This window comes from Mobula hypostoma, chromosome 25, assembly GCF_963921235.1.
Source record: "Mobula hypostoma chromosome 25, sMobHyp1.1, whole genome shotgun sequence".
In the NCBI taxonomy this organism is placed as follows: domain Eukaryota; kingdom Metazoa; phylum Chordata; class Chondrichthyes; order Myliobatiformes; family Myliobatidae; genus Mobula; species Mobula hypostoma.
Window position 1 is genome coordinate 17,515,591 of NC_086121.1, and position 23,265 is coordinate 17,538,855.

The window sequence follows — 23,265 nt, forward strand, 5'->3', positions numbered from 1 at the left end:
AAAAGATTGTTTTAAGGCGTGTTGAAAAGCAGAGAGAAAGGGGTTAAGTGGTTTAAAGAGGAAATCATAAATTTTTGGGAAGATGCAAGAGGCAAGATTTACATGAGAACAAAGATCTTGGAGGATTATTGAAACGTTCGTGAGCGAGAGAAAAACTGTATCTTATTATAGATTCAACAACACCTACTCAAATCAATAACACCAATAATATAACACTCTTGAATATTCAATCATAACCATGAGCTGATTTGAGGTCTTAATTTTCACACCAATTGTGACAACCAGGTTTCGCTCCCAGATGAGCTCAATGCCTTTTATGCTTGCTTTGACTGACAGAAAATGGAGGCAGTTTTATAGCCCCTGAAGACCCTGTAATGTCAGTCTCTGAGACCGACGTGAGAGCATCCTTCAGGAGGGTGAACTCACGGAAAGCATCTGGCCCAGACAGGGTGCCTGGCTGAGTACTGACGACCCGTGCTGACCAACTGTCTGGAATGTTCACTGATAACTTTAACCTCTCTCTTCAGCACTGAGGTACCTAGCTGCTTCAAGGAGGCTTCAATCATACCAGTGCCTAAGAAGAACGTGGTAATCTGCCTCAGTGACTATCATCCACTGTGATGAAGTGCTTTGAGAGGTTAGTGATGAAGCACATCAACTCCTGCCTGAGGAGCAATTTGGATCCGGTCCACAGCAGATGCCATTTCATTGGCTCCTCACTCAACCCTGGAACAGCTGGACAGTGAAGATGCTTACATCAGGGTGCTCTTCATTGACTACAGCTCAGCATTCAACACTATCATCCCTTGAAGATTAATCAATAGGCTCCAAGACCCGAGCTTCAAAGCCTCCTTGTGCAACTGGATCCTCGATTTCCTCACTTGCAGAGCGCAGTCAGTTCAGATTGGCAACAAAGCCTCCTCCGTGCTCTCCGTCAGCACAGGTGCACCATAAAGCGATGAGCTTTGCTCCCTGCTCTACTCGCTCTATACTTTTCACTGTGAGGCTAAGCACTGTCTCCAAGGCCATATTTAAGTTTGCTGACGACAGCACTGTCGTTGGCTGAATCAAAGATGGTGATGAGTCAGCATATCAGAGGGAGACTGAAAACCTGGTTGAGTGGTGCCACAACAACCCCTCGCTCAATGTCAGCAGAACAAAAGAGCTGATTATTGACTACAGTTGGAAGAACCCAGAGGTCCATAAGCCAGTCCTCAGAGGTGGAGACATTCAGCTTTCAATTCCTCAGCGTTATCACTTCAGAGGATCTGTTGGGTCTAGCATGTAACATGGCAGCACCTCCGCTTTCTTAGGAGTTTGCACAGATTTGGCATTATCATCAAGAACTTTGAATAACTTCATTAGATGCGTGGTGGGGAGAGTACTGACATGTTGCATCACAGCCTGGTATGGGAACATCAAAGCCCTTGAACAGAAAATCCTACAAAAGGCAATGGGTACAGCCCAATCCGTCACAGGTAAACTCTCCCTATCTTTTTGAGTACATCTACAAGGAGTGGTGTTGCAGGAAAGCAGTGTCCATCATCAAGGACCACAACCATCCAGGCCACGCTCTCTTCTTGCTGCTGCCATCAGGAAGGAGGTACAAGAGCCTCATGTCCCACACCAGCAGGTTCAGGGACAGTTATTACCCCTCAACCTCTCGAACCAGAGGAGATAACTTCACTCACCCCAACACTGAACTGATTCAACAATCTATGGACACACTCTTAAGGTTTCTACAACTTATGTTCTTGATATTTATGGTTTATTTATCACTTATTTCCATTTTTTTTGTATTGGCACAGTTTGTTGTCTTTTGCACATTGGTTGTTTGTCCGTCGTTTTCATGTGCAGTTTTTCATTTATTCCATTGTTTTTCCTTGTATTTGCTGCGAACGCCCATGAGAAAATGAATCTCAGGGTAGTATATGGTGACATTTCTGTATCTTGAAAGTAAAGTTACTTTGGATTCGAACCTTGAACCTTCCCTCAGGGCTTCACTAGACAAGAGGCTGTGATTTATTTCATCGTTAATATCAGCCTTCATTGAGAGGTGGCTCAGACGTGAAAAGTAAGTCCATGTCTTGTGGATTTTGATTGTTGTTTGAGAGTTTGGTGTGAGTGGGAAGGGGTACAGCAGAGGCAGGTTGGAGGAGAATAGTGGAAAAAAATCAATGATAGCTTGGAACTCAACCTCCTGGTTGTGCACATACTGCAAGACCATCTCTGCTCTGTAACTTAATGACCAAACCTGTGGTGATTTTGGGAAGAGGAGTCAACACTTGTTCTGTAGATTGATTAGACTCCGTTGCGGAGCAAAGAATCGTACACAAAGGGTGAGTGCAAAGGGAGTTGAAATGGTGGCATCACATTGCTTAATGTTCACCTACACTGGGAATGCATCTATGTTAAATCCATCATTGAGTATCACAGCTTCTGTACCATAGTTGTCCAGATAGAGAGTGGTAATGAATTTTTGAGAATAGTCTTAAACCCTCTCAGTTGATGGAATCAAAACTTTTTGTAAGGTCATAAAAGACAATAATGTCCACATTGACGGTGGACCCTACCATTTTTTTCTGATTTGGTACACGGTGGTTATCTATCGAGTGTCTCGATTGACAGATCTGCATTGCAAGATTGGGAAGAGCTCTTCACCACACTCAAAAAAAAACTGAGAAGTCATGAATTCACAGAAAGATTTTATTGGGGATTTTGTGTGCTTTAGAAGCCTAGCTGTTTAATGGTCTTTACAATCTCATGCTGGGGTTGCGGGGAGGGGAATGCAGAAAAACTAGTGAATGAAAATAGAGCCAAGGACACACCAGTCAAAGGCAGGGTCCTGGGTGAGGAGATTTTCAGTGTCTTGTTATCCCACTTGAACTCTCCTGCATTCTTGGTTATGAGCAGGGTGCACACTAGAGCATTTGGTTAGCATTTGCCAAAAAATCCACATATATAGTGATGAGTGGCCATTTCCTGATTACCTTGATCTCCTTCCTTTCATTGCCTTCTCTTTAAGAAGTTTTTTTTGTTGTCCTTTTGTCCTAATTTGTTTCCAATCAAAGAACCCCTTGCACTTACAACTTATTTGCTCAGGATCTCCTGGTTACTCTCATCCAAGCAGCCCTCACCTGACCTTTTGATCTCAATTGACTTATTTTTGCCATGACCACTCATTTTCATTTTGCAACATTAATCCATCATCTCTTTTAAGTCAGTCTTCCACTGTTATCTAATAGCTTAAAACCTCGTCCAATGTATAAATATCCCTGTGGTTTTGTTTAACTGTTTCTTGATATCCCAATGGGGTGTCATACAGAAAAGGAGGTTAAATTGCATGAAATCGATTACTTAAAAATGTAAACAGATTACATGATTCTCTGAAAACATTACTTAAAATGTATTTAAGAGTATTCAGGGTAATTAGTTGAGTAAGGTCCTTCACTGAACTAAATCTGTGTTTTATCTGGTCAGGCCTCTGTGATGCCAGCCCCGAGACAACACAGCTCTCAGCACTTGCGCGCACGTAGTCCTCCTGCCTTTTCCAGCCAGCAGGCGGCAGCAGGAAAAGAGCAAGCGTGACGGCGACTCTTGGCCTTCCTCGTTGGCGGCGTCGGCCAGCCAGAGGTGTGCCCCGCAGCGGGGTGAAAGGTGACAATGGCGGCGGCCTTGGTGGACGAGGAGATTAACAGCGATGACTTTTACGCGCTTTTGAACGTCAGGAGGGAGGTGAGGGGGGTGCTGTGAGCTCGCTCTGGTTACCGTGTAGTCGTTTTCGTCAAGGTCAGGCGAGTGCGAGGTGGAAAAGGAAACGTCTTTATTTGCTGCTACTGGTGACATTATTGACCGCGGCTCAGTCATTGTGCGAGGGGGGCGCGCACTCCACATATACCGCTGGTCAATTCACGTTATCGTGAAAGCGGATTCTGATTAACTGTCCAAAATCCATTCCGTTCAATCCTACGGATGCCCTCATGGCAGACAGGCAGGGTAAGAGTGTTGCAGTTGTCTGGCGGCGAGTGCAGGAAAGTTTATCTGTTCACTTGATGTATGGAAAATCATTAACATTGCACCCATGTACAACGACACGATTGCCGTCAGACTAGATTTTGGGAGAGTGAACTCAACGTTGGAGTGACTTCTGTCCACTGTCTGCTGACTCCATCTCTCGTTGCCTATTGCGTAGGAGTGAACTGGACCATACACGGCTAGAGAATTGTTTTAAGTTTGATATAAATTATTGACGAAGTATCTAGTACGTTACTTAACGCAGGAACAACTCCTTTCACCATCCCAGTCTGCTGCAAAAACACTCAACTATACCTTTGTTATTGGAAAACTAAATTGTTCCAATTTGGCTAGCTATACAATTACCTTTAATTTTGAGCTCTTTCAAGTTCTGTCTGTACCTTAATTTTCACCAATCCATTCACATGCTCTTTCTTCTTGCTGGCCCAAAATGTTTTACAATATGTAAATGCCTTGATTTTACTATTATGTTTGCATTCAAAATCCTCCATGACCTTGCTCCCTCTGCCTTTAGAGGTTTGTGAAAATCTTTTTTTTTTTAGTTTCATGATCTTAATCCTTTTGTTGTTAACAGCCATATCTTACGTTGACTATATCCGTGAAGCCCTCCGTTGGTCGGTGTTGACTATGGATGTTGCATCCTAGCTCTTTATATCCAAGCCAGGGCAGTATGATATGGAGAGCGAGCTGTTTCCCATGCGGCAGGCTCCCCCTGTCCACACAGCTGATGAATCCAAAGAAACGGCAGAGACCAATACAGTTTGGCACCAGTGACATCGCAGAAGTTGCCAGTCATCGTTGAACTCAATGCAGGGCTGCTCTGGACTTTTACTCGAAGCCTTCCCCATGAGTGGGTACAGCTGTAAGGCAGCAAAGGTTAAGATCGCTTTTCCTTTTTCTTGATGAGCTGCCAACCACAGCTGATGAACCCCATCTGCCTGGATGACCATATCCACAGTTAGGAATGCACCACCAAAAATATTGGCAACACACATCAAAGTTGCTGGTGTACGCAGCAGGCCAGGCAGCATCTCTAGGAAGAGGTACAGTCGACATTTCAGGCTGAGACCCTTCGTCAGGACTAACTGAAGGAAGAGTTAGTAAGAGATTTGAAAGTGGGAGGGGGAGGGGAGATCCAAAATGATAGGAGAAGACAGGAGGGGGAGGGATGGAGCCAAGAGCTGGACAGGGACCTAAAATATTGTATCTTTTAAGTTTCATCTTAAAACTCCTCCTTGTCTTGAGTCCATATCTTGATATGGTATTGATAATCTGTGATGTGCATTGGGGCCATTTATCATGTAGGCTATTGTTGAATTTCTAAATTGGATGCATATTTTCAGGGTATTTGTTTTTCTCATAATTTGAATAATTAATACTAGTCACAAATGGTTTTAATTTTTTTGATAAAGGAAGGTTTGAGTTAAACAGCCTCCAGGTTGAGCCTCTAGTTTTTCTAATCTGTTATAAATGAGCCAAGGTTTAAATAGGTATGAATCCATTGGATCTGGTTGGAGAAAGGGAAGTTCATTGTATCCTATTTCCATGAAATTGACACTTCCATTTTGTTGCTGACGATGATATGAATGGAATCATTTAAGATTTAAGCTGCTACCTTGTAGTGGTTTCATTGAACATAAATTATGTGACAATCTTTAGAACATAGAACTGTACAGCACAGGAACAGGCCCTTTGCCTCACAATGTTATGCTGAACTAAATAAATTAGTAAGCAATTGGCCAAATAAACTAATCGCCTTTGCCTTCACAATTGCTATGTCCTTCCATTTTCTTTACATCCATGTGCTTATCTAAATGTGTCTCAAAAGTGCCTAACATACCTGCCTATACCACCACCCCAGGCAGCACATTCCAGGCTTCTATCACTCTCTATTTAAAAAGAAAATTTGTCTCTCACATCTCCTTTGAAATTACTCCCTCTCATCTTAAAAATATGCCCTCTAGTTTTTCAACATTTCATCCCTGGGGAAAAAGGTACTGTCTGTGCACCCTGTCTGTGCTTCTCATAATCTTAGAAACCTCTTTCAGATCTCTATTCGTCCTCCGCCGCTGCAGAGAAAACAGATCAAGTTTGTCCAACCTCTTGTTATAGCACATGCTCTCTAATTCAGGCAGCATCTTGGTAAATGTCTTCTGCACCCTTCCAATAATGGGTTGACCAGAACTGCATGCAGTACTCCAGATGCAGCCTAACTAGAGTTTCTATAAAGTTGCAGCACAACTTACTGATTTTTGAATTCAGAGCCTCAACTAATAAAGGCAAGCATGCGATATGCCTTCTTAACCACCCTCTCAACTTGTGTAGGCACTTTCAGAGGGCTATGAACTTGGACCCCAAGATCCTTCTGCTCCTCAACACTGTAAAGGGTCTTCCCCCTAACAGTGTGCTGTTTCTACATTTGTTCTACCAAGGTGCAACACCTCACATTTGGCCGGTTTAAACTCCATCTGCCATTTCTCTGCCCATATCTGCAGCTGTTCTGTATCCCACTGTATTCTTTGCCAGTCATCTACACTATCCACTACATCAATCTTCATATCATCTGCCAACTTACTGACCCAACCATCTACTGTACGGTTTCATCCAGGTAATTCATATACATCACAAACAGTAGAGGTCCCAGTACGGATCCCTGAGGAACACCACTGATTACAGGCCTCCAGTGGTCCCTTTGACCACCACTCTCTGTGGGTAAGCACATTCTAAGTCCTAACAATTGATCCCATGCATCTTAATCTTCTGGATGAGCCTCCCATGTGGGATCTTGTCAAATTCCTTATGAAACTCCTTGTAGACAACATCCACAGATCTACCTTCATCAATCATCGGCATCACCTCATCAAAAAAAAACTCAAATCAAGCTAGTAAGACTCGACTTGTCCCACACAAAGCCTTGCTAGCTCTCCCGAATTAGGCCACCGTTTTCCAAATGCTCATCAATACTATTCCTAAGATTCTGTCCAGTAACTTCACTACCACTGACATGAGACTCACTGGTTTATAGGTTCTGGGATTATTCCTGGTTCCCTTCTTGAACAATGGAACAACATTAGCTACGTGCCAGTGCTCTGGGACCTCACCTGTAGCTAGAGAGGAGACAAAGATATTAGTCTTCACTTGCCTCTCTTGATAATCTGGGATATATCCCATTCAGTCCTGGGAACTTGTCCACCTTAATGCTCTTTAAGAGACCTAACACTACTTTCTCCTTTACGTCAAAGTGCCATAGCATGTTAATACTCTTGGGACTGCTCTCCCTATCCTCCGTTTCCTTCTCCTTGGTAAATACTGATGTACTCATTACAGACCTCACTCACATCCTCTGCATCCAAGCAAATGTTTCCCCCTCCCTTTGTCTATGAGTGGCCCCACCCTCTCCCTCGTTATCCTCTTGCTCCTAGAGTTACGCAATTTGCCAAATTTAAAGAAGTGTTTTGCCCTACAGGTTCAAGACCTGATTTGTATCTGACCAAATAATGAAGAAACTTAATAATTAAAAACTATCACAATACTCAAAAGAGTAGAAGAAGTGGATTCTCTGGAGTAAGGAAAAGGGCTGGTTTGTGTTTATATTTTAGAAATTTATAGACTCCCAAATCCATTGCACTGTTTGTCCCTATTTTGTACCTGTGGCAATAGTCATTTCCTGCACCTGGATCATTTGGAATGTTTTGACCTCCATTCATTTCAAGTCCAAGAGGTTAGTAAATTTGCAAATATGGATGTTTGTGAACTTCCAGGTCATGTTGTTTGTGCTTATGGTGTATTATTTAAGAGAATAAGGAGAGTGTTGCCTGATCTGTCTAGCATCCTTGCAGCAAGTTCTGACATGCTGCCATGTTGAGTGGCCATGACTCTCAGGGAGCCATGTCCTTTCTCGTATCTCTGCACAGGAAAATACCACCCTGCGTGGAATGTGTCCTCCCTTGCCTTGGTGCGAAGGCGCTGCTTCAATGTGAAAAGCACCTTGGAAAAACAACTGTGAAGATTAAAAATAGAAAATGCTGAAATCACTTAGCAGGTCAGGCGACATCTGTGGTGAGAGAAACGGGTAAACATTTTGAATTGATTAAAGTTACGTAAAACATTGAGTTCCTGTTTTACGTCCTGAGTGCCCCCTCCATTTAAGCTGACTTAATCTTGGCTACCCACTCTCCTGCTCCACTGATTAGTGTCTGGTCAGCATTTAACTCTGACATTTGCTCTGTCACTAGGAGTGCTGTGTACGCAGGGCCTTTAGTACTATTAAGGATCCCACCCATCCATCCAGCATCATCTTTGACTTTCTATCATCAGGCAGGAGACTCTGATGCATAAAAATAAGAACGGTCAGGATGGGAAACAGTTTCTTCCCTCAGGCCATTGGGCTTCTGAACTCCCTGCTGCATCATATTCAAAGTGTCACTGATTAATCTGCTTCATATCTTACTGTATCAGACTTATGAACTTTAGTTTGTTATTTATGTGAGATTCATCTGTAGATTTTATCCTACTTTCATAAGATATTGTGTGTTACATATACTACTGTGCTTTAAACAGACAGACATACTTTATTGATCCCAAGGGAAATTGAGTTTCGTTGCAGTTGCACCAACCAAGAATAGAGTATAAATATAGCAATATAAAACCATAAATAATTAAATAATAATATGTAAATTATGCCAGTTGGAAATAAATCCAGGACCAGCCTATAAGCTCAGGGTGTCTGACCCTCCAAGGGAGGAGTTATAAAGTTTGATAACCACAGGCAGGAATGACTTCCTATGACGCTCAGTGCTGCATCTCGGTGGAATGAGTCTCTGGCTGAATGTACTCCTATGCCCAACCAGTACGTTACGTAGTGGATGGGAGACACTGTCTAAGATGGTATGCAACTTGGACAGCATCCTCTTTTCAGACACCACCGTTTTGGAGAAATGTCTCGTTTCTATATACATTACATACATGTATGTAGTTAAAAACCAATAGACTTGACGTTGTAGTAACCCATGGGGTCAGGCAAGTTCATGGTCTTAGTTGATGTGCTAAGTTCCTGCAGGATTGTGAGGAGCAAATCGACTAGATTTCTGTTCCCCGTCAGTGTCTGTGGCCCACCCCACCTCCGCATGATGAAGAATGCAGGACTTGGCTGCGTTGTCCTCTATGGATCAATATTGCCAACAGACGAATGGAAGGGAATGCAACTTGGCTGAATGTTGGCTTCATGTTCCAGCTAAATCTGAGAGAAGCAGGGAAAAGGGGTGATATCATTTTATTGTAAAGAGGAGGATGGGGACTGAAGAAAATATCATGTACCCACTGTGATATTTTCTTAGCATCTCACTGACAGTAGTGAATTGACCGATACATCTTTCTGCTGAGTTAGATCGTTGTAGTACATTGCATTTTGTAACCACTTCAGACATCATTCATCAAATATTGAATACCTGACCTTAAGGAATCAACAGTGATGGACGATTCCATCAGTTGCCTCAATGAATTCAATATTCACAAAAAATGAAACTGTTCACTTATACCACATAATCGATCTATTATTAAACAATTTGTCAGATAACTGGAGACAGAAGGTCATTTGTGAAGTGACTATTAAGAGATCTTCACTTCTAATTCAGTTTTATCTTAATAAATGTGCAGTGTCGTTGTCTGCATTAAAGGTTCAGGTAATATATAATGTTTAGTCTTTTGTTCTCCCGAACAAAAACTTCTGCATTCTCTGTGGGATTTGTCCTTTCATACTTCTGAGGAGTGCAAATGAAATGAAAAGCATTTCTATACTCAAACAACAGGAATTCTGCAGATGCTGGAAATTCAAGCAACATACATCAAAGTTGCTGGTGAACGCAGCAGGCCAAGCAGCATCTATAGGAAGAGGCGCAGTCGACGTTTCAGGCGAGGCCTGCTGCGTTCACCAGCAACTTTGATGTATGTTGCTAGCATTTCTATACTGTTCAGAGTTGTTCTCATTGTGGGATTTAACCTTAACTTTAATCTCAATGGCTTCTGTGAAGGTTTGCCCATGGTGTTACCATATTCTGTGGCATGGCTTTAAAGGCAAGTGCTGAGTTTCTTATTTTGGTCAGCCTGTTTGGCAAAGTAGATGAAGAGGTTGGATATGGCATAGAAGAGTTAATTGAAGGTTTTCACCCAAATCCAGGCTGTGATGTGATTGATCGCGCAGCTTCAACTGCTAATCATGCATCATTGTCTGGGACTGCTGCTTGGATTCAAGGGAGGTTGTGAATGATAAAGAGAAGAAATATCCACTCAAGTAATGTATTACCTTTCCAAAAAAATAACTGTAGGTTATTCAGTGCCAGTTAAGTGGGTTAATATTTTGGAAGTGTGCACTTCATGCTAACTGAAAAAGCCTACACTCAAAGCAGCAAACCATGAAAATTTACAGCAAAACTCTGACCAATGTTAAATTTTATTGTTTTGTGCGAAAAGTTGCTATTTTCCAAAATGGGAAATTGGCAGTGTTAACAGCTTGCCTGAATTCATTTTGTACAGAATGCAGTTGGAGAATTGTTTACTGAAATACTCACTATTGGATTCCAGTTTTAGATCGTTTAAAAATAATCAGAATGTTGATTTGTTTTGCTCAAGACTTAACTTGTGGGTTATTTAATTATTTATTGAGATACGATGCAGAGCAGGCTCTTTGAGCCGTACCATCTAGCATTCCCCCAATTTTTGTTTTTAATCTAAAGGCTGATTTATACTTGTGCATTCCAGCTTACGCCGTAGCCTACGCAAGTGGGTTACGCCGTTGTGAGCATTTATGCTTGTGCGTTGGTGTGTCTGCATCGCTCTGCAATTCGCGCACGTCACGCATGCGCACACATCTGCCCGTGCAAGGCTTCGTGGTCATGGTAGTCTTTCTCGCGGTAAACAAGTTTAAAGCGAACATCTTTTTTTGTAAAAGCGAAATGGGTCCTCCATAATTTCGGAGGTCTGTAAAGCTTTATGGAAAGCATTGCAGCCAGAGTTCCTTCCCTGCCCTTCAGTCGCCCAATGAGAAGTTATTGCAGCACAGGAGGAAATGTGATGCTACCAAGTGGACTGATCACAGTTGTTGTGGTCTGTGTTGCTGCGATGCGTAGTTATATTTTGGGAGAGGTGCGCGTCAGGCTACGGCACAGGGATCCGCGTAGGCACTGCGTAGCGTTCATGGCTACGCCGTACCTACGGCGTCGAGTTGATGCACAAGTATAAATCAGCCTTAAGCCTAATCATGGCACAAATTACAATAACCAATTAACCTACGTACTGATATGTTTTTGGACTATGGGAGAAAACCAGAGCACCTGGAGGAAACTCACATAATCACAGGGAAATTGTACGAACTCCTTGTGGGCACTGGCGGGAATTGAACCCTGGTCGCTGGTACTGTAAAGGATTGCACTAAATTACGCTACTGTGCCACCCTTATCACATCATCGTGTCTTCATTTCCGAAGACTAAAATGACCCAGCAGAGGACTTTGATTTCAAAAGTCCTCTGATTTCCATGATGATCTTTCTCCCTGCTGAAAGTGAACTGATCTGACCATCAGAAAATGTTCTATGAACTCCTACAGTGTTCTTTCTTTTCAAATCTTTCTATTGTTATACAAAAGAAATAACATGAGTACTTGAAGTAACAACACTTACAATGTCTCAAAAAAGACATTATCTTAAAGATTGAAAAAAATTTGTGATAACAAAAAAAAGCTACTAAGCAGAAAAAGTGAGAAAACAAAAGAACCCATTAGGTGTACAACCCCAGAGCCATGCGTCATACAAAAAGCTTTTAAAAATGAACATCAAACCGCCAGCAAGAAAAGAAAATATACCAAAAAATTTACAGTTAGATCGTGGAACTCCTACAGTGTTAGGAATGAGTTAGAAGTGGAGCTCATGGGGAGAGGAGATGAATAGGGAGGCTACACACACAAAATCCTGGAGGATTCCAAGCAGCATCTATGGAAAAGAGAACAGGCGACATTTCCGCCCGAAACGTTGACTGTACACTTTTCTATCGATGCTGCCTGGGCTGCTGAGTTCCTCCAGCATTTTGTGTGTGTTGCTCGGATTTCCAGCATCTGCAGATTTTTTCTTGTTTGTGAATGGGGGGGGGCTACCCGTTTACTCACCATTCCTCCCTCTGCAGCCAGTTGCACGGAATAACTCGGACATTAGTCTCCATTTACTCCGCATATCTTAACCCAGGCATGGACCTAAAGTCTTCGTTTTCTCAAAAGACAGAATTTTAAAAACACTGAATCTTCTCAACAAATGGATGGAGTGTAGAATTGCAGGGACCTACATGTTGCAGTTAGAAGCCAGTAGAGGTCACAAACTAATCTTTGGCTTCTGAGTGATTCTTGAATAAACTCTTGGGTCAGTTTTTCTGATAACCCAGTGTGCTTGCTCACTGAGCCCATATTGATGAAGAGACAATTGGTTACGACTGAGGTTCTCTCAGACTCAAAAAGCATAATACTGCATAGGAAATCTGAATTGAAAACAAAGTGCTCAATATGCTGAGCAGTTTAGGCAGCTTCTATATGGAGACAATCGGCAAACACTTCAGCTTGAGGATCTTTCATCAAGATGTAGAGAATTTAGAATGTAAACGTACTTTAATTTGTAGAGGAAGAGAAGGAACTTGGCCCTGAATGAGGACATATTGAATGACACAAGTGGTAGTGTTAGCTGAAAGAGGATGGTAAAGACTGGTGACTAAAGTTGTCTAGAGAGAGAAAAGAAGAGAGGAGATAAATGAAATGTGAATTTATTGGGGAGGGGGGGCTACTGCACAGGACCGAAAGAAGCTACAGAAAGTTGTAAAATTAGTCAGATCCATCTTGGGTACTGACCTCTGCAGTATCCAAGATATCTTCAAGGAGCAGTGCCTCAGAAAGGTGGCATCCATCACCCAGGGCATTCCCTCTTCTTATTGTTAGGATCAGGGAGAGGGTACAGAAACCTGAGGGCACACTTTCAGCAATTGAGGTACACTTTCTCCCCCTCTGCCATTCGATTCCTAAATGGACATTGATCCCATGAACATTAGCTTACTTTTTTTTAACATTATTTCTGTTTTGCACTATTTGTAATCTAACAATTTAATATACATCTATATACTTACAGTAATTGGTTTACTTATTTTTTCCTTCCATATTGTGTGTTGTGTTGTACTGCTGCTGCTAAGTTAACTAATTTCACGACACATGCTGGTGATAAAAAAAACCTGATTCAGAGATGTTTTAAAAATTGAATACAGTATTTTAAATTAGAAGTGCTGTAGCTTATTATCTGATCCTTTTGAATTTAGTATTACTTGCACCATTTCCTCCAACTCTGACTGACCTCTGTCTCTGCCAGAGTACTGTTCCAACAAAGTTTAAAATAAGTTTGAGGAATTATGTCCCATTTTTGACTCAGCACATTATATTCAAGTCCACATTTGAATTAATGATTTCAGATTATCTGCCATTCCAGATTTGTATTTCCACAGATCCATCATTCAGTCTTTATTCCCCTCTCCACTTTGAGTAATTTCAAATATCATTAATCTTTTTACATTGCCCTTGGAATACCATTAATTATTTACTCGTCTTCACTCCCGTCGACCAGTTGACATCACCATCACTTGTCTCATTCAGTTGCTCTTCATTTCTACTCTTATTTCAGTTTAATTCTTGCCCTCCCTGTCTCTCATTTCTCTCCTTGTTTCACTCTACTTTTTCTGGATGAAAAATCATCAGCTTGAAATATTAACTGTCTTTCTACAGATACTACCTAATCTGCACTTTTCCAAATTTTCTAAAATGTTCTGTTTTCACTAAGGCCCACCTGTGAAGAACTATCCCTGGATGAAATTAATGATACCTCTTGGATCTGTGACCCAATAAAATCTTCAGGAAAAGGATGAGGTGGTGGTGGAGGGAGATGTGGGGTTGGCATTCTAGACAAAAATCATACTTACACTTTTATGCTAACTGCTGTGGAGGATTAAGAAAGTATTGTCTGGCTAGTTACTGTGACTTTACTGATACACTCCTCCTAGATAAAATGGTAGAAAACAAGTTAATCTCTTGAGTTTCTGAGTTTGGAAGTACTACATCTACCAACAGGAGTAACCTTCCAAGGTGTTGAGGGAGAGGGAAAATTGCCGCAAACAAATTGCAAAAACAAATATATCAATGACTACAAAAAATAAACATTAATCACAGCATGTAGCAAGTTTTTTTAATCAGAATTGCTTTTAAACTTACTGATTCCTTTTGAGACAATTTATGTTTTCTGTGGGTGTTTAATTATGTCGAAGCCAGCCAAATTCCAAGTTTTGTCACTCTGCTGAAATGAAAACAGAAAGTGCTGGAAATACTCAGCCCATGAAAGAGGGAGTCTTTTATCTGTGAAGAGAGAGTCAGTTCACGTTTCGGGTCTTGGACCATTCATTGTGGGATTTTGAGTTGACTCCAATTTGGTAATTACCAATCCTTTCAAATATTGTCTCTTCTATTAGACAAGATGGAGTATATACAGAGCTCTGGTATTTTTAATTAAACATGAGTTATGTCAATGGAATATGTGGTCAGTGGAAGCATTTCCTGTTGGTTCATAGAAATGCATATCAGCTGCTTTTCAGTGAGAGGTTTTCTGGTGATATGTTTGAACTAGTTTGGGTCTTAGCATAACTATAGCTTGTTGGGAAGGAATAGATATATTAGCTTTATTTGTCACATGTATATTAATGACCAGCGCGGTCTGAGATGTGCCAGGGGCAGCCTGCAAGTGTTGGCATGCTTTCAGCACCAACATAGCAGCTTACTGGCCCTCACTCGCATGTTTTTGGAATGTGTGAGGAAACTGGAGCACTCGGAGGAAACCCACGTGATCGTGGAGAAAAATGCAAATTCCTTGCATATAGCAGTGGGAATTGAATCCCGATCTTACAGCTGGCGCTGTGAAGTGGTATGCTTACTGCTACACAACCATGCACTGGATGACGTTGGAGCGATGGTTCCCAAACCTCCTCCGCTCTGCAGGTCTTTGCCTGATTCTGATATCAGTCAGTTGATATCAAGTGATTGCAGTGATTAATCAACAATACCTTGCGTAGTTATCAGCAGAGTCAAAGTTGTACTAGATGTGTTATTGAATCTTGATCACATTGATCTTGAGTTTCCTTCCTTTAACCAGAAGGCCAGTAATAAACCTACAGCCATCATTTTGAAGGCATTCTTTGTGAATTCAGGAATTGGTTTAACAAGCTAGGCCACGGTATGGTGTATTCATCGAGCAATATAGTGTTCGTGTCTGAGCCTCAGGTTATCAGAATAAATTCATCCCTACATGTCTCCTACTCCACAGTTCTTAACAATCTACAGAAAAGCTTGGGTTGAAAACGCCTTTGTAAACGAACACCCAGTATCCAACATAGCAACTCAGCTTCAAACCGCATTAGAAAACTGTAAAGAGGACAAGGAATGATCTACAGATACGCAGTTGAGAACATCCTAACTTGTTGCATTACTGTGTGATGCAGAAACTGCACTGCAGCGGGTGGAGGGGGAATTGTAATTAAAACTGCCCAATGCACCACCAGCATACCTGCCATCAAGGACATTTATACTCAGTGGCTACTCTCTTAGGTTACAGTAGTGGAACCATTGTGATCTGCTGCTGTAGCTCGTTCCACTTCAAAGTTCAATGTGTTCGATGCATTCAGAGATGCTCTTCTGCACAGCACTGTTGTAATGTGTGGTTATTTTAGTTCCTGTTAGCTTGAATCAGTCTGGCCATTCTCTTCTGATGTTTTGGGTTGAGGCCTTTCATCAGGACATTGTGTTTTATTGGATTGCTTTTATACTTATATTTCTTGTGTTTTGTTTTTGTGTTCTTATTGTGTTTTCTTTACCCTGCATTGGATCCATTTCGTTCTCCTTTACACTTGTGTACTGAAGAATGACAACAAACAATCTTGAATCATGGCCAATGTAGCCATCTGATGAGGTAACTTGAGAAAACCTCATTAAATCGTGAAATACATTCTCACTTCCTGCCCAACGCAAGTCCCTGGGCAACAACTTGGAGCTGCATTTAATATTGAGCAGGGTTTGGAACTAATTAAGACTCTTGAAATTAAAGCTGTGCCTGTTTCTGCACCTAAGTCTTATGAAAGAAGACCTGCTGAAGCTCTGTGCCTGATTGTGAGGACTGATCTAAAATTAAGATAAAAAGAATATTTTTGTCCCTTTGGACCTGTCATCCTACAAATGTCAAGAATGGAAAAAGGATGGAGATTAATTGGCAGGCAGAAAGGTATGAGAAGGTAGCATCTGATATTAATTTTCATTTTGCCCTAAACTTCCTCCTAATTCCCAGTGAAATTTCTCTTTGAAACATGAAAATTGCTTATCCTTGTGCCATTCAAAAGTGTTTCCCCAGATGGTACCTAGCATAGCCCTGGCCTGTGTCACAATGCCATGTACTTTGTTGCATTGACCCAAGGAACCATGGGAATTGTTTGCTCTTTTCATATGCCAGGATCTAAGGATTGCTCATAATTCCAGCATCTTTTGACATTAAGAATCTGTGTGATCTATGTGTATCTGTGCAGATAATCAACTTTGAACTTCCAACCCTAGAGGGCATTCTTTGCTTTGCTGTTTTCAGTGCTTCCACCAAGTCTTCAACACAGAGCTCTGCTTCATCAGCTGAGGGAAAGTCCTCTTTAATTTCTTTTCCAACAAGGCTGTTGCAGTACAACTTGCTAGGTTGCAAAATCTTTTAAAAGCTGGAAGATTGAATCCAATGTTTCTATCACCTCTCACCTTCCCAATCCATTGATCCTTGCTCAGTCTCAGGTTGCAGGGCAAGAGATTTAGAACTGAGTTGGAGAAATTTCCTTCCTCAGCTGGCAAGCCCATGGAATTCGCTATCACAGAGGGATGTAGAGGGCAAGACACCAAGTTAAGTTAAAGTTGCTAGATGAATTTATTTCTGTGTTTGACATCGAGGGATTTGGGGAAAGAGTAGGAATGCTGTATAAGTGATTAACTGTGGTGGTATTGAATGGTAGAGCAGGCTCGAAAGGCTGAATGGCTGCTCCTGCTCTCTGATACAATTGGAATCAATGACCCATTCCAAAATTGTTTGTTCAGGCCACAGTAAATTGGATCAGACAGTCGAGTGATGTGGAGATAATATCCCAGGTCAATAGGAATTAACTTTATTCTTTTTTTTAATGATGCGTGATTAATCTTTTGATTGCAGGCCACACAAGAAGAATTGAAGGCTGCCTATCGCAGGCTATGTATGTTCTATCATCCAGACAAGCACCGAGACCCTGAACTGAAACAACAAGCAGAGACTCTCTTTAACCTTGTGCATCAGGCATATGAAGGCAAGTACCTTTGGGCATTAGAGGAATATACTGAGCCACATTACATTAGTTCCTTTTTCCTTTGCCCTTTTCCTCAGTTCCCAGGCTTGCTCAACATATTACATGTAATAATCACATTATTCATATAGTTTTTCCTAAGAGCAAAGTGTTTGTGAACCAGTTCATTGGCTAGTAAATCACACTCTACCTTTTATCATTAGATGGCCAAATCACAGATTATCTGCTCTGAAGGCTGAACTCAGTTTGAAATTCCCCTTTTTTTTTAAATTAGTGCCTTTTCATTCTTAGTCTTCTGTTTACTAAGTTGTGATAACATTTCAAATTCCAGTTTTTTTTCATATTTGCTCTTTCTCTCTGACCTATTCCTTTCCTTCTGGCTAACTTTCTCACACTCTCTCCACTAAAGCCATGCCACAATTTTGATAGCAACTCCATATGCAGATTATAGCATCCTGTGTTTCTTACATTATGTCTGTACTAGTTCTTAAACACTTCCTTTTCTGAATGCTTACTTTCTCCCTCTATTTCTCTTGGCAGTACTTAGTGATCCTCAGAGCCGAGCCATCTATGACATCTATGGTAAAAAGGGCCTGGAAATGGAAGGATGGGAGGTAAGGCACCATATCCAATGCCAGAGCTTCTCCCTCAACTCAACTAAAGTTACACTAATACATGCAGAATGCTGCAGGAACTCAGCAGCTCAGGCAGCATCTATGGAAAGGAATAAGCGGTCGAAATTCAAGACCCTTCATCAGAACACTATCAGGAAGTTATATTACCTTTCTGTACTGGTTTTAAGGAAGCACGAACGTGGTTTGGGTCATAATAATCTCGTTCCAAGTCAGTGTAAGCCTACATTCCAGACTTTTAAATCAGCATTTGGTTAATAATGATTCTGTTTCTTTGGTGACAGTACCATTTATTTTCAAATGCATGGTGCAAATGTTTGAAATTTGATTGTGAGCTGATTAATTGAAATTTATTTATAAGATAATGCTCAGGATTATCTTCATTTGTATATTCTGTTCATCAAGCACCCTGGCATTTAAGGAATCAAAGCTATGGGAATAAATAAAGATCTTTAAATGTTCTTTCCTGCTTTGGAAAATATCAGACTGAATCTGCAGAAAGCATGTCCCTTGATCTCTGTGATTCTTGTACAGGTGAATTGAGCAACAGGCTTCCCATAGGCTCTCATTTATTGACTTCATATCTAATTCCTTGATTTTTCACCCTTGCCTTTCACCTGTTTACTACCTCAATCTATTTGTAACTCTGTAACTGGAAACTGATCTGAAACAGGATGCTGCCCTTTTAAAAATATTATCATGGCTATGACTAACCTTTTAATTCCCTTGTGGTGGGCCAACTCATTCAACTACTGTTGCCTTTGTGCTGTTGGTGCTGCATAATGGTATTGGTTTGGGTATTTCAGGAGAGTGAATGAGGAATACTGAAGGAATGTGATATATATCCCAAGTTAGGATGGTATTATCGAAGCATTTTTGCTTTTGTCCAACTCAACCCAGCTGAGATCAACCACAAGAGTACAGGATTTTGAGAACTGTCTTGGCTGGCTGAGGTATTTTCTCACTGCATCAACCAGGGGGTGCTGTTTACAAATTCAGTGTGGAAATTAATTAGAATGCATTTCACTAAGAAATGAAGAAAACTGAAAATTAAGACTTGTTGAATGCAAGTAACTGGTTATATGTTTTATGTTATTATTACAGATAGTGGAAAGGAAGAAAGCAGCAGCTGAAATTCGAGAAGAGTTTGAGAGACTGCAACGAGAAAGAGAAGAGAGGCGACTACAACAAAGGACAAACCCCAAGGTGAGTAAAGACAGGATGGTAGAGAAATGAGAGTTCTCTGTTTCTGCATGCTCCTCCTATTCATTCTTTCTCTGTCTCTGAATGTGCCCTCCTCCTGGCAAATATGAGAGCTATTGGATGTGGATAAAAGAATAAGTTCTCTGCCTTGACTTTGTTTGGCTGTTGTCAGGTTGGATGCAGGGCATGCTTAAACTTTATGCCGAAACAGACATCCGATTCTTAAAGCTTTAATTCGTTTGGTATTGAATGTCCAACATGCTTGGCCTGCCGTATTAATGACAGGGCACCCCCTGACTTTTTGAAGTAGTAAATTCCAAAGGGATGAACTCTGCAGGAGGGGAATACAAAAAAAGATCTGTGAACATGAATGGAATTATGTCCCAATTGCTTGAGACACAAAACATTTAATTGTAGTCCCTGACCAAGATTTGTGACTGAATTTTCCCTGATTTTGTTAGAGCTTACTTATTTGAGCCTTGTCTGTAGCTTTGGATATTTATGAAAATTCATTCTTATTTATAACAAGATATCAATCACAATCCCAGTGACAGTGTCGCCATTTAATGATCAAACAAGCCTTTGGCCTTTAAAGTTCAGCTGAAGTGCATTGCTTTCCATGTGCTTTTCGATGTGCCAATATGCCAAGTTCAGTTAGTGTTCTTCATAAGTATGCATAAAGAAATTTCTAATAACATTTTAAATTAGGACATGATGTGAGGCTTGGAAACAGGACTGAATTACTAATATGCTCTCCAGTCCAACGATCATTTTTCCTTGAACGCTGCTTTTTCCTTCAGCCTCTGTCTTAACTCTTTATTGTATATCACAGGAGAAGGACTAGTATACATATAAATTTAAGCCCATAATATTTTTGATTTAAAGGACTGCATTCATCATTGGTGGTTTGAAATATCAAGTAATATTCACTTGAAAGTTCCTGTTCTTTATTTTCTTGCAGGGTACAATAAGTGTTGGCGTTGATGCCACAGATCTGTTTGACCGCTATGATGAAGAATTTGAACAATCAGGCAGTGGATTTCCTCAGATAGAGATAAATAAAATGCACATATCGCAATCCATTGAGGTACGAAGCAACAGAAGGCACAGGTGTCCCTTATATCATGGGTCCCCTTTGTATTACTATATGTTTGAGAATTTTGTTTTAGATTTCTTATGAAAGTTTGGGATAAAAATTGTCTTGGAACTTAACAGTAGCACTGTCCTCATAGTCTATTGTGCCAATATGAATATGAGAGCTGTGGCCAGCACTGAACTCTCCTTGTTGCAGGTTCTCCTTTCACCATCCAAAATTCTCCAGGAAATATTTGAGATGTGTGCAAACTGCCATATCCTGACTGGATTTGAAGAGCCCAGCCATGATAACTCAATAATTAAATGCATAATGCAGTAATAAGCTTCACAGACCATGAAAAGTCAAAGGTCCAGCTCTAGTATGTGCCAAATATATCTATCTTGGCTAGGAAGATGGATGAGCTGTAGTCTTTGTACAGTGAATCATAGGCAGCCAAGAGCTTCAAATATCCTTTCTTGGGCACTTCACCTGTCTCCTATCTATTTTGTGCGTTAGAAGTCTGTTTGCTTTCTACAATGCTTTTGGTAAAATTGTGAATTATTTGCGCTTGTAATTGTCAATGTTTGCATACATCAAGGTCTGTTATGAAGTTGGATTCTACACAGGTTAGTAGATGCAGGAACAGTTTTGGCACTGAAGTACACACTAGGATTGTACTCTGTCCTCTGCTCAATTAACCTTTCATTTCAACTGGGTTTTGGGGATGGACCATAATTGAATTTGCCTTTGGGAAGGCAAAGATTGCTGCCTTTTTATCCTATTCATCACTACCGGCAGGGGAAGGATCGTGTGTATAGGTTTTATATTTATGGAAAATATTGTGTTTGGATGCATTGCTATTCACAGTCAATAAATTCCCACTTGAAAATGGTGCGTGAGGGCTTAGAAGCTTGGATCTGCTATGGGTTGGCATCTTCAGAAGGGACAAGTAGGAAAGAAAGGGAAGTAAAAAATATTCTAACTTTACCTCATGTTTTTCCACCAAGGCTCCACTGACTACGACGGATACAGCTGTTTTGGCTGGGAGCCTCTCAACACAGAATGGCAATGGTGGTGGCTCAATCAATGTTGCCTTAAGGCGGGTAACCTCTGCAAAAGGGTGGGGCGAGGTAAGGACTGAATCTTGATATTTTGCAATAAACTGCAATATTGTGCCATCAGTCGGATTTCTTTATAATTATTGCTTTTCAAAAAAGTGTTGACTTTGAATTTGCATTATGCTTAGGTGTAGAAAATATGTGTCAGCTGGCCAACAGTAAATGTTTGCTCTTTAGTTCATTCCATCACGCAAGTGGAAAATTACAGAAGTGTTATTAAATTAGAAAAATTTAATCCATGTACAGTACCATGCTATGCAGAAGTCCCTGTTCTATTGGAAGGCAATTTATTTGATTGGCACCTGTAAAATTTATTTGTTCTAACTTTTACTGAAAGGCAGTAAATGCCTAGAGGATACTTGGGTGATTCCAAGGGAATTTAGCAGTTGACATACAAATGATATGCTTTCAAAATTCTGTTTACATAAGTGAAAGTACTTGCCTTTCTTAAGCTTTTCTGTGACCCTTGATTAGTAATTTGATTATGCTAGCTTCAGCTCACTAGAGATTATAATTAATTCCATTACAGTGTACTGATTTCAATTGATTTTTTTTTTGTGAAACCATTTGCATTTATCCAACCAGCACAATATTTTGCTTCTTTTTAACTGTTGTGCAATATTCTCCAAATATCCTATAGCTGTCAACTACCTTGTTGTGTACTTGATCTGGTAGTGTCACATTGGTTGTGGTACAAGGTCAGTTTATTGAACAAGGGCAATGTTTTGTTTTTAAAGGTTGCATGCTATCATGCCCACTAACTCAGGGAAAGTTCCCCTGCTTTTTAATAATTGGAGAGGATTTTAGAAGTAAAACATTTTGGGGTGGAGATATGTGCTTTCTGACATTCAACTGATAGCTGTGTAGATGAAATAGCAATGAAATTTTTGGGTGAGGAGGGGGAGAATTGCAACTCATTATGGCAGTCATGTGCGTACAATGAAAAATGACTTGAATTCGCAGTGAAACTTCTCACACTGAAGGTCTATTATTGTCCAGCAGGACTCCCTGGTGTATTTCACATAACATCCCAGGATCGTTTATGTTTGTCTAGTTCAGCCTGAGCTTATACACTCAGTGGGCACTAATTAAGTACTAGAGCGTACCTAATAAAGTGGTCACAGGCGTGCAACCCAGTGTGATCTTCTGCTGTGCCCATCCATTTCAAGGTTCAACTTGTGCATTCAGAGAAGTTCTTCTGCACACCACTGTTGTAATGCATGGTTTTTTGTGTTACTGTTGCCTTTATTGCCAGCTTGAACCAGTCCGGCCATTCTTTTCCGATCTCTCTCATTGACAAGGCATTTTTGCCCACGGAACTGCTGCTTACTGGATGTTTTTTTTTGTTTTTCACACCATTCTCTGTAAATTCTAGAGACTGCTGTGCCTGTGCATGAAAGTCCCAGGAGATCAACAGTTTCTGACATACTCAAACCACCCCTCTGGCATCAGAAATCACTCCATGGTGGAAGTCACTTTGATCACATTTCTTCCCATTCTGATTTTTGGTCTGAACGACAACTGAATCTCTTGACCATGTCTGCATGCTTTTACATATTGAGTTATTGCCTGGTGTACAGCTGATTAGATATTTGTATTTAGCTAATAAGTATACTCCTGTGTGTGTATTTAAGTCCTGGAGCTGAATGCAAGCCCATCATTGCTAACGTAAAGGTGAGTGCCTCTAACTCACAATGGATGTTCAAAATGAGACTGATTGAACTCCTGTTGAAGTGGGCACATAAATTATTGCGGGGTCTATAGTGTTTTGTTGTAGCTCAGTTGC

The 23,265-nt window shown here is 40.8% G+C and overlaps 1 protein-coding gene across 3 annotated transcripts in view; it reads left to right on the forward strand.

The window, feature by feature from the left end:
- The first annotated feature begins 3,615 nt into the window (after nucleotides 1-3,615).
- The window catches only part of LOC134338002 (dnaJ homolog subfamily C member 11), a 42,067-nt gene continuing 22,417 nt past the window's right edge, over nucleotides 3,616-23,265 (forward strand). For 2 of the 3 annotated variants that reach the window (XM_063033487.1, XM_063033491.1), the window contains exons 1-6: nucleotides 3,616-3,735; nucleotides 17,325-17,454; nucleotides 17,992-18,065; nucleotides 19,188-19,289; nucleotides 20,248-20,373; nucleotides 21,369-21,491. In XM_063033487.1, the coding sequence (XP_062889557.1) occupies nucleotides 3,664-3,735; nucleotides 17,325-17,454; nucleotides 17,992-18,065; nucleotides 19,188-19,289; nucleotides 20,248-20,373; nucleotides 21,369-21,491 (627 nt within the window). In that variant the 5' untranslated portion in view covers nucleotides 3,616-3,663. Of the gene's footprint in view, nucleotides 3,736-3,800; nucleotides 3,997-17,324; nucleotides 17,455-17,991; nucleotides 18,066-19,187; nucleotides 19,290-20,247; nucleotides 20,374-21,368; nucleotides 21,492-23,265 lie in introns of those variants that run through there. The other variant, XM_063033488.1, reaches the window with a different exon arrangement.